This window comes from Neodiprion lecontei, chromosome 3 (genome assembly GCF_021901455.1).
Source record: "Neodiprion lecontei isolate iyNeoLeco1 chromosome 3, iyNeoLeco1.1, whole genome shotgun sequence".
NCBI lineage: Eukaryota > Metazoa > Arthropoda > Insecta > Hymenoptera > Diprionidae > Neodiprion > Neodiprion lecontei.
Genome location: NC_060262.1, coordinates 13066651 through 13079127, shown reverse-complemented (window position 1 = coordinate 13079127; position 12477 = coordinate 13066651). Strand labels below are relative to the sequence as shown.

Genomic DNA, 12477 nt, shown 5'->3' with positions numbered 1-12477 from the left:
TCAAGGTTTAAGGTAAAAGAACTACACAATAACGGGGTTTTCTCATGGGTCAGTTTCACAAGCCTCAAAAAAAACGCACACGTTACAGTAAAGATATTAAAAAAAACCGATAAGCATATTCAACTTAATTGATATTTTTATGATATTACAGTTCTTCATTATTGTCATAAAATGAGCATGTTTTATCAAAACTGAATATTTGCGAAATTTTTTTTGACTTTGTGGAACAATTACTTGTAAAAAATGTCGTATCTACCAACGCAGTACACATATGACGTTTCTAACTAGTTTCATTAAAAAATTATTGACGCATGAAATCAATAGTCAATTGATTGACCTACTTAGAATCATTTTTATCAACATCTTCTTGTTTTGATCTTTTCTGCGGCATTGAGTACAACAATACCTTATCCGCATTCTTTTGCACTCACCTCGGGCTCGACGGAGTTTGAGGCCCGGGAAAACAAGTGAATCGCTCAAATCGAAACGATCAAGACAGCCAGAGAAAAATAATTCGACAGAGAATTAAAACCACGGTTGGTACGCAGATAGTTATTATTTTCATGTTTATTTTGTTACATTTGTGTCGAAGTTACTGTACAGATCTAATTTGAACGGCGCGGAGGAGTGACGGAAACCGAATACCTACATATGCAGAATTACGTGGGTTTTAATCGAGAGTCAACTGTAACATCTTGTTGGCATGAATAATGTTTATTGCTTGAAAATGAATGCTTCTAACGAATGATAATTATTATCATTAATTCTCGCGTATTAATTTCTATAATCTCACGAATTGATAAATTGAGCACGAGGGAGAAATATCTCACTGAATTGATGTGTCAGTGGGAATATCCAAGAAAAATCGGCCAGATTTAAACGTTTTTGACATCCTATTTTTTAAAACTATTGACATTTTTTTTCGTGAAATAACCGTAAAAAACGTTAATACGTTGTTACGTCCGTGGACGTCATTTATTCCCAAGTGGTAAGGAACAAACGGGTTCGCCTTCGCGTTTACGTCCAGAAACAACCGGAACTTGGGTTAGGGGTGAATAACGTTTGGGTGTTTGAGGTATGAACTATATATTTGGTTGAATAATTTGTGAAGTAGTTTTGAGCGGAGCGTATAGTTCACAATTGATGAGTAAAGTTATACGTAAGGTTGTTGAGTGTTGGAAAGAAAGAGTTGTTCGTGTCGAACGTTGGAATCGAAATGCCTGTGGTAAAGAGGATTAGACGTAAGGGGTGCAAAATGGTGGGGAGAATCGAAGTAGCAGAGTCGGTAAAAAGCGAGTGGCGTGAGCCAGAATGGAAATAGTAGGATAGGAATGAAATGATAAGGATACTGCAGGGATCGTGGGAGAGTGACAAGATGAGGGAGACGTGTGGCGATACGCCGGACGTAACAACGTATTCTTTTGTTCGACCAAAATATTTTTTTTTGAAGTTATAAGTTACTGAATTTTGTTGAAAAATTAGTGCGTGACTTTAGGGATTCATTTTTCATAACTTGCAGAAATTTTTTTTTGTAAGTCATTCTGACAGTTTTCCAAAGAACATTGGTTCATTTCTCTATCATAATCAAAACTAAGTATATTAATTCTTGAAGTTAATAAAGCGCTAATTTTGCAACGAAATTAAATAATTTATAACTTTGGAAAAAAAAATATTTCGGACGAACAAGAAAATATGTATAAACTTTTTGTACATCTATTTTGGGTCAAAAAAAGTTCCTATCGTTTGAAAAAAAATCCCAGGTCATTTCTTGGCTGACTTCTCCTGGACCTTCTCGAATATTACCGAATTATTTTCTGTATGGTCGAAACTCCTTCAATTCGAAGTTATTCAGATTTTCGTATTGGTTTCAAGGAACCAGGATGGGAGTACAAGGTCTATTATAAATTTTAGAATGAATAATCACAGTGATTGAGCTGTTGAATCGGAATCTCATTTATTAGCTCATACGGGAAAAACCTGAGGCATAAAAACCCATAACGTGATAACGATCTTATTTTTCATATATTATCGTTACGTGTACAGACTATCATTATATGATATCAAATCGACCTAATGCAAAAATGTCTGTGTATTTATTTTGTTGAAGCTGTAATTGTAGATGAATATATCCATAAAGTTATAGAGACAAATTTTTAAATGAATGAATACATTTTTAATAAATTTACGTATTGATGTACGGGAGAGAATACAGTCATTTCAATTTTGCTGTCCCTACTTCTTTTACTGGCAATGAGTCAGTCGCAATTGTCGAAGGTTGGCGGTTGTAGATGTACATGTAAACGCATTAGCGTTCGGTAGAAATAGACATCACAATCTAGATGTCCGTTGTTAACAATAATGAAAATAATCCTGAGCGTAATCCTAGTAAACATTAAATAGTTAACGTTTAGCGAATTGTCATGAACATTTAAACTCTAATTTCGGATAACGGACATCAATTCCAAGCTATTCCGTGATCATTACTGTCAATCAAATTTCATATAACACCAAGCTGAGGCTCTTACATCGACATTTGATTGATCTCCGAGTACTAACGGTCCTAATCTTTGCCACAGTTCCGCATGAAGAAAGGGTTATTCGTACAGCTTCTCTCAAATGGTCTATTGCATAATGTCATTGATTCTATTAAATTGTCTGTTTTCAATGCATAAGTTGAAAAACTAATGTTGTCTTTGGCAAACACATATGCATTGTTTTCGAAGTACTGCACATTCGTACAGATACATACATATTTCTAAACCTTCTCGAATCTCATGTTCATATAGCAAGGTTGACGTAAATACGATACGTGTTATGAGAACATTACCCTGGCAAAAATAAGTTTTACGTGGAACTATGAAGAGTTTCCGACCGCATAAAATCGTCAAAAATTTATCTACAACTTTTTGTGAAAGATAATTGAAATTTGAGACCCAAACCTGACGATTCTTTTTTATTCATAGAATCGCGTTGAACTTCATAGAAAAATATAAATTCCAATCAAAAATTATAAGAATCTGCAACTTTATATGAAAAGTAAAAACAATTTCGGACCCAAACTAGATGTCGCATCTCTCTCAAAAAGAAAATTTCTTGCAGAAAAGTTAAGTACCTACCCAACAAAATTTAAGTCCATTATGCATCCGAAGACTGTTCTTTTCATCTTCTGTACGATAATAGACGAAAAATTATGAACTGTCACGGAAATTATGATCGTAGGATTACAGAAAAGTGAAAAAAAAAACTCCGATTAACTACGCAAAAGTACGATAATCCATGAAAAATTCTACGACAAAACTACGAAAGCGTTATAAATGACCTACAAAATTGTAGAAAATTTTTGTAGCTAAGCGTAAAAAATTTTCGCCAGGGTAGTTCAGGAAATACAATTGAAGGAAGAACTTTTTCACATCGATCCAGGACAGATGCGACCTCTATGTTCTCATAGAGCTAATGTCCGTGATAAAGACCTATATGTTTCCGACCACAGATTTTTAGGTGAAATAATGTGGGGTGCGTTCAAAGTTGATGAAACAATGGTTTTAACTGATAACGACGAAAATATTGATAGACAAACAGTTTAGTAAGAATTTGTAGTTATCAAAAAGATGAAAAATTTGGCTGATCACAAATTAAACTTGATCAATTTGTTTTCGTGCAAAGTAATAAAAACTTGCTAATACGATAATTTTGCATGTATGTACATTTTACATCTTTGAAAGTCTCGGACTAGATGTCTCTCGGTATACCAAAAAAGGGTACAAGACCGGAACTTGATCGAATGAATTTTGTTTGGGAAAGCTACTCGTCACTACACGTCGAAACTAAGGCATTTCCAGGCTGGAATATTGTCGGAGAGCAACAAAACTTAAAAAATATTATTCCCAAAGAATTCAGTTGTTACGTATTTACCTTTTGTTCATGTGCATAATCGACGGACTACGAACTCAAATTAGTCTGTAATAATATCATGCCTATGTGTAGATGCGATCATCGATAACCACTCATCGTGATCATAGTCATCTACCCCGTAATAGTAGAGGAGCCCAAGAGGCTAAATGGTAAGTCACTTTAGCGCTGCGAGAACCTATTGGATCATAAAGATTAGATACTAAAAAAAAAAAAAGTTCATATGATATATGCTCTTTTACTGCCGGGGGAAGTAGGTACTAATTTTCAAAAATGTAAAAAAAATTTATTATAAAGAAATACTCGAGTGCGTCAGACATTAATATCGTATACGCCCTATGTGCTTCGGGTAACAGAGAAGTATTAATCTGCCGGCTTACAAGTCGGGGGTGGCAGCACGAAGGGGTAGAAAATGAAAAAAAAAAAATTATTTAAGCTCATCAGATATTCAGGGGGAATGTTAAGTGACCTCTAAGAGGTATCCTATTCAAAAGACTGACGATTTGGATGCAGTCAGAACTCACAGCCGATTTTTGAAAATGTAAAAAAAAAATAGTGACCTTGAAATACTCAAGCTCATCAGATTTATATGCAGACAGTTCAGCTCGATGTCCTTTTTGTGCTAACCTATAATCTGATAATTATGTGGAGGAATTTCATTGTTCTGACAGCTTAAGGTAGTACCGTGACATGTAAAGGACACCAATAGTCAATGGCTATTGTTTTCTTTCTCACTCACTAGTGCTGTCTTTCTTTACCGACTATCGCTCACTTACTTCCACTCACGTGAATCATCGCAAGTCACCAACTTTAAAAATTATTTATAAAAAAATAAATACTGCTTGTTTATGTTTTTTTTTGAAAAAAATTACTTGTTATATCCTCAATTAATAATTCTCAGTTTTTAAAAACAATCCTAAGAAAAATATGGCTGTTATTAAATAAAATGCTCACTCTAACTACTCTAACTACGGATAGGGAATAAATGTTAAATGTACGACTTTCGATTGCTTATATTTCAAATGGTAATATTTCAAATGGTTTCATGGTAAAGGAAGTGTTAATAAAGATTTTTTTAATCTTCATCATCAGATGAATCATCCTCATATTCGGAGTTCGAATCAATTTGATCATCTTGCGTTTCTGTACGGTGCGAGAGAGTGAGAACTAGAGAAAGAGTGAGAAGGGGAGAGAGACGCGGAGTGGGAAATACATAGTTCTCAGCACTTGCACGTACCTCACTTTATCAATAATTTTAGCTTTTTTACGTTGTAGAAACCGTCAGATTATATTATATCCGTAATTTTTACATGATTTCCTTCAAATTAAAAAAAAAAATAACCGCGCTCGAATACTGCCAGGTGACGTTTTTTTTTTGCAAACTAATTACTCGCTTATGCTCTTATATCATGATCAAATCGTCAGAATATTGAAATTGACGCTTTTTTCCATGTAATTAACTTACCTTCTATTAATCTGACGAGCTCGAATTAATTTGAGGATCGATTTTTTTTTACTAATCTGATTGGCTACCCTAGACGCACCCTTGTATATTAAGGGTTCATATATGGTGGTCGTTCATAACAGAGTGCAAGGTTTCCTCCCTTATATTGTTCTGTCGGGCTTGAATAAAACCCAAAATCCCCTCTTGGGCTCCCCTACTATAACAGGTATATTGAGTAATTTCTCCCCAGATTGATCGATTTTTTCATTTATTAATTATGATTTTTTCTTCTCTATGATCAAGCGAAGCTTTATTGGTCATTACCTGCTAGTTCGAATAATCTAAATCGATACATGATCATAAACAGCGATGAACGGCGACAAATTATGATAGGGTGGAAATGTGGATTTTCCAGAACTGGCTATCGATGAACCGGTTATATGTTGTAATTTTCTGTCACCATGACTCAAAATTGCAAGTTAGAAACTGTGAAGCTTTCTTTTCGTATAGTTGATGCTTACTTCGCCAACGTGATTCAGGTCTATAAAGTGATCAACTATCCTGTAGAGCATACATTCTGTAAAGTCTGCCTAGTCTAAATGGGCTGTATGGCCGATACGGTCGGTGATATTACATGTACTCGAAGTTTTGAACTTTTACTTACAATCAAAGCTACTTTATCGAGTCCTAAGCAATGCAACGTCACGACAAAGTCATTGTTCTTGATTTTCGAGAGAGAATGTTTACTTACAATTAGTGTCGCATGATCTTTTATTTTTTAATAGAAAAACTAAACTAAGAATTCAGTTATGATATCATTAACGGGTAAAGTGAAGCAGATCAAGCATCTGGCACATGATCAACCTCAGAAATTCAGAACAGAAATTGAAAAAAAAAAATTTTCCATCGTCTCAACAAATTCGTATACCATTATAATATACTTTTTTTTTACCTGAAAAACGTGTCACCAGTGTTCCACCGTGAGTCGCCATTGCCTTCGCAGCTCAAATGTGTTTTGAGACTTCGATTAGCGTTAATTGGATCACTGACGAAATCCTCAACACCGTAGGCGAAGACTCGTATTGCAGTTGCGATCTCATTCACCAGACTCGTACTGCTTGTATCAAAGTGAACACCTGGAAGTTTCGAAATAACCATCAATTTAATGTCTGTATGACAATTAAGGTCATGTGGGATCAGCAGAAAATGTTGGAATATAAAAGTAGATAGAACGATAAAAGTCGAAAACGATAAGAGGCAAGAAAATGAGGCATGCAATGGAATCCCTGCGCCGCTGTGACATACCGCGCTAGATGAATCAATTTTTTCCTGATCGTAATAATAATTTCTTCATGTATTAAAAATGCGTTTTTGATAGAAAATTTGATATAGAATACGATGGTTGTACCAAGAACTCGCCACGAGGTGGGGGCAATTTTTAAAAATCGATTTAAACATTTTGGTTGTTTATAACAATATAAATTTATTAATAGTTTTCAATGAAACTATTTTTTCATTGAAATTCATTCTTTGAGCTTTAAAATGAAAAAAAGAACTTTCTAGCTCGAATAAAACCGGAGTTATGAAGTTTTGAAAATGAGTCTTCAAGCCGAAAATCACCGTATTCTCAAATTTTCGATTCCTTCTGTTTTCCAAAATATATTGAAAACAAATTCTCATATGCGTATCTCTTTTTTTTTTCGATATAGAACCCGTGAAAAAAAAATCAGCTAAATCAAAAACGTGTCGATCAGAAAGGTGTTCTGTTCGTAAAAGAAAGTCCTGTATATATCTTTAATTGCGCTCATACCTTCATTGCGAACAAAGATGCTGCTGACATATAAAAATAATTTCTTGAATTACGTGAGACATATGTGGTTTTTAGAAAAAACAGTTCATTTGCATTGGAAAACTCGGACCACTCGAATTTCGCAATTTCTTAAATAATAGATTAAAAAATCTGAAAAAATTCACATGAAGTACCTTTTGGTAGAACTTTGATATAACCATTTATGGGGCAGATCTGGGATGGTCGAACAAAAAGTGGCCGAGTTGACGGAGAATCCCTCATATACATATTGAGTGATTATCTCTATCTTAGTCACGATTGGTTTAAACAACTGGATTTTGTTTGTGTAAGAATACAAGTTTTTTTTAATCTCGATTGTAACAACCTTACAGACTGACTCAAACTAGATGAATATTCTTACCTGTAAGAATATGAGAAACGACATCGAGAGTAATTATATCCCAATCGTTTCTACCTTACAGTTTTTATTGTATATTTACACTTCAGTAGTACAGCTATGAGAGTTCTACTTACAGATTTCTGTTACCGACACTTACCGACATTCTCCCCAGACTCAAACCCTTTACCGCGATCACGTCACAGTCTGCCGTACCGACTTGAGGTCAAAACCATGCAACCTTACCAACAGTTGTATCGGTCGACGGTAAAAATCGCACTGCTATACCAACAATTCTTATCGGTCGAAGGTCAAAATCGTGCTGTTTTACCGACAATCTTACCAACCGGGCAGAGATTCGAAAATAGGTAAAATTTGGAAGTCAAAATATTCGGCTTCTGAACAAAATTTTGCCAGAGGCTTCATCGATTGAAGAGAAGATGAGAATTATCACAACAATCGGACTCTTGAAAACGCTCGCGGAAGAATTCGAACGTCTTCAGAAAACGAGTGGAGGTACGCGGATAGTAAGAAGAAGCGATCGAGTTCACTCGGAAGATTTGGAATCAGCTTTCGAGGGGAGAATTCGAACTGGATCCATCGTCAATTTGAAGCATGAAGATGTAGAGAGATTTCTAGAAGACGCAAAGGTACTAGCTGTGACAAGACTAAAAAACGCTCTGAAGAAAGACAGGAGCTTAAAAGCCAACGTTATTCTGGCTTGTAAATTTGAAGTTAGAAAAGATGATCACGCGGTGGAAGAGATCAAATTTTTTAATACGAGAAATGAAATCATCCTCCAGACAACGGATATCAACGAATGGTTCATCGAAAACGCGACAGAGTGTTTGTTGAAAAAGGTGAAAGATTTCCAGAAAAAGGATTCAGGCTGGTCGCTGACTGAAATAATCAATTTGACTGTGAATATCAATAAGTACGTGCCACTACGAGGCGGTGTGTTCACATACACCCCGTTACCTGAGCATATCAATAATAAGAAGGCTGTGGTGAACATCAGAAACAAAGACTCTTACTGCTTTCTTTGGTCGGTCACCGCAGCTCTGTTCCCAGCCGACAATAATAATCCCAACGTGACCAGCTCGTACCCGCATTTCAGCTCAGTGCTACGATATGATGGAATGAAGTTTCCTATGTCTCTAGACAAAAACACCATTTCAAAAATTGAGAAGCTTAACCGCCTTTCAATTAACGTTTATGGTATAGACCAAGGTGATCGGAAAAAAAGTAAAATAGTACCGATTCACCTGAGTCAAAATAAGTCTGATAAACCTGTAATTCATCTTTTAGCGATAGAAACTGGAATCATTGACGATGACGATGATGATGTTGATGTGGAAAATTATAAAAAAAAGGAAATCTTTCATTTTATTTGTATTCAATATTTGTCTCGATTAACGAGGTTTCAAATTTCTGAACGTAATGGTCGTACTTGGTCGTGTGAAAGATGTTTGACTTACTTTCATTCTGAAAGATGTTTAACAAAGCACAATGTAGATTGCATGAATTTGAACTGAACCAAAGTTATTCTACCTATAGAAGAGAGAAAGATACTGAAATTCAAAAATTTCAAGCACAAAGAATTCGTTCCATTCTGCATTTACGCGGATCTCGAATGTTTACTGGAACCTACGCTCAAAAAGATGGGTACAAGAACAATTTATCAGAAGCATCTTCCGTATAGTATAGCTTACTATCTACATTGTGGGTTTGACGATTCAATTTTAAAATTGTAAATTAATCGTGGAGAGACTTGGCATTCAATGCTTTGTGAATGAGTTAGCGGAATTTGCACATTCATTAGGAGTTTATTTCGAAACTGTTGTACCGATGAAACCGCTCACTTTCAATCATATCAACAAATCTCATTCAACAACAGTGTGTCACATTTGTGAAAAACTGTTTACACTCACAGACATGAAACATCGTGATCACTGCCATTTCACAGGAAAGTACCGTGGTGCTGCTCATCGACGTTGCAATCTAAACTACCAAAATTCGCACACTATCCCAGTGATATTCAACAATCTGTCGGGTTACGATTCACATTATCTGATCAAAGCACTGGCTACATCGTTCGAGGGCACAATTGAACTTCTGCCCGTCAACAAAGAAAAGTACATTTCTTTTACAAAATACGTCAAGGGGACAGATCTAAAGTTTAGATTCGTAGATTCGTACCGTTTCATTCCCAGTAGTCTTGAGAAATTAGCAACGTATCTCGGTGATGATCAGAAGTCAATCACACGTGAATTTTATCGAAGCTCGGATCAATTTTAGTTATTGACCAGAAGAGGAGAGTTCCCGTACGAATACATAGACAGTTGGGAGAAGCTCGAGGACAGACGGCTACCATCCAAACAACAATTTTACTCAAGATTAAATGATCGTGATATATCAGACGACGACTATGCACATGCATGTGAAGTTTGGCAAACTTTCAACGTTCAAACTTTGGGAGAGTATTCGGACTTGTATTTACAGACGGACGTGTTTTTACTAGCCGACGTTTTTCAAAACTTTCGACAGAGCTGTTGGACAACGTAAAACCTGGACCCGTTACATTATTACACCGCGCCCGGTCTGTCGTTTGATGCGATGTTAAAGTGTACCGACATCGAGCTCGAGCTTCTCACCGATATAGATGTGGTTATGTATATCGAAAAAGGTATTCGTGGTGGTGTGTCACAGTGCTCGAACAGATACGCAAAGGCTAACAACAGGTACATGGGGGAGGTATTCGATCCTGAGGTCGAAGAAACTTATCTCATGTACTTTGACGTTAATAATTTGTACGGTGCTGCTATGAGCTTCGCTCTGCCATACAGTTCCTTCGAATGGGTATCAGACTTCGGACGATGCGACGTTCTTACCATCTCGGACGATGCGGAGTTTGGTTACATACTGGAGGTGGATTTGAAATATCCTGAGGAACTGCATGAAATTCGTAAGGATTTACCACTGTGTCTGGAGCACTATATACCTCCGATCTCGAATAGTCAGCAACCAAAATTGACGCGCACGCTACTTTCCCGGAAAAACGACGTTGTTAACTATAGTGTTTTGAAACAATGCTTACAATAAGGCTTACATTACTCAAAATTCTCAAAGTTCTCAAATTCAGGCAAACCCCGTGGCTCAAGAAATACATAGAGATGAATACCGATTTGCGGAAAAAATCTCACAACAAATTCGAGAAAAATTTTTAAAAACTGATGAACAACGCAGTTTTTGAGAAAACAATGAAAAATGTTACGAAGTATAGAGATGTCAGGCTGATCACGGAATAGAATGGAAGATACGGTGCTAGAGCTACTACAGCTAAACCCAATTTTCGTAGCTGCACCGTTTTCGACAAAGATATAATTATCGTCGAAATGAGAGAGACAAAAGTCAAGTTGAATGAACGATTGTATGCAGGTTTCTCCATTATGGATCTGGCTAAAGCATATATCTACGATTTTCATTATAATTATATTGAACAGAAATTTGGCAACGGAGCAAAATTGATGTAAACGGATACCGACTTGCATAAATTCGATACGTCTGATCATCCGCTTGACAACGTTTATGGAATGCCTCTAGCGAACAAAAAAGTTCTCGGTTTGATGAGAGATGTGAATAACGGAACAATAAGGCTGGAATTTGTAGGATTAAGAACTAAATTGTACGCATTCCGAGTCTTGAGAGATGAGAAAGACAATAAACGTGTCAAAGGTGTTAAAGGATCAGCGTTGAGAAAAATAACTTTCAACGATTATTTGGAATGTGTTTTGAACCATGAATATTTGTCTACAAATCAGCATTTGATATTAGGTCGAAAGCACGAGGTGTACACCATAGGACAGCAGAAAGTGACACTGAGCTGGAATGACGACAAGCGGATCGCGTTTCAAAACACAACCGACACGCTTCCGTGGGGCTACAAGCCTGCACCTTTGCCTTGTAATTTATCACTGTACCATGATGTATAAAATATTGTTATGTTGGATAGTGAATAAGAACGCTCCGAAATATGAGAAATTGTACAACGATGCATATGTCCGTCGATTGTCTAAAAAATAAAGATGCATACTTGTTATGTGTCGGTTATGAAATAAAGAGGCACATACGTTTTGACAAAAAATTCATTTATTCACATGTTACATGTCCGATTCGTTTATCCAACTGTTGTGTGTATTGTCAAAACCTAACCATTAAACGTATATTTTTCTTCCACGCTTCATAAGCACCTTCTCCACCAGATAGATATCCGGATGTTCAACCTTGAGGAGCTCTTCTTCGTAGAAACCACCTGCGACGGGTTGATCTCGGTAGTCTTTGAGCTTGTACGTCACAGGATGAGTATTTTCCACTTGACTTATCGTGAACATTTCAGTCATCCAATTGGAAGTGTAACCTTCCTCGAAGACATTTTTGAATTTGCTGATTCGAACTTTGTCGCCGGATTTGAATTTTGCCGATATGGTAGGTATCGCTCGAAGCCCTCCGTACGCCTGACGTGATAACAGGCTCTCGTTTGCAACGGTGACATCCGATGGTTTCATTCTTATGGTACGGTGTTTGGCGTTGTTGTAAGCCGAAACCAAATCAGATAAGATATCGAGCCACTTGTAGCTTCCTAGCATGCTGAACCGTCTCCACATTTTACTTTTCAGCGTGCCATTGAAATGTTCACAGATCGAAGCCTTCAAATTACTGTACGTGGTGTAAAGTTTGATTCCGTAGCGTGTCATAAGCGATTGAAATTTCGAGTTGTAAAATTCCGTTCCTCTGTCGACGTGTAAATTTTCCGGCACCCGTCCTTGAACAAGCACAGATTCCATTGCCTTTGTAACATCATCTCCAGACTTGCTCTTTATCCGTACAGCCCACGCATACTTTGAAAAAACATCAATGACTATGAGCATGTACTCGTAG

The 12477-nt window shown here is 36.6% G+C and overlaps 1 protein-coding gene across 1 annotated transcript in view; it reads right to left on the bottom strand.

Annotated features, from left to right (window-relative positions):
* The window catches only part of LOC124293695 (glutamate receptor ionotropic, NMDA 2B), a 1867270-nt gene that overhangs the window by 1249652 nt on the left and 605141 nt on the right, over positions 1-12477 (bottom strand). Inside the window, exon 6 of the mRNA XM_046735718.1 lies at positions 6306-6489. Coding sequence (XP_046591674.1) covers positions 6306-6489 — 184 coding nt within the window. The remainder of the gene's footprint in view (positions 1-6305; positions 6490-12477) is intronic.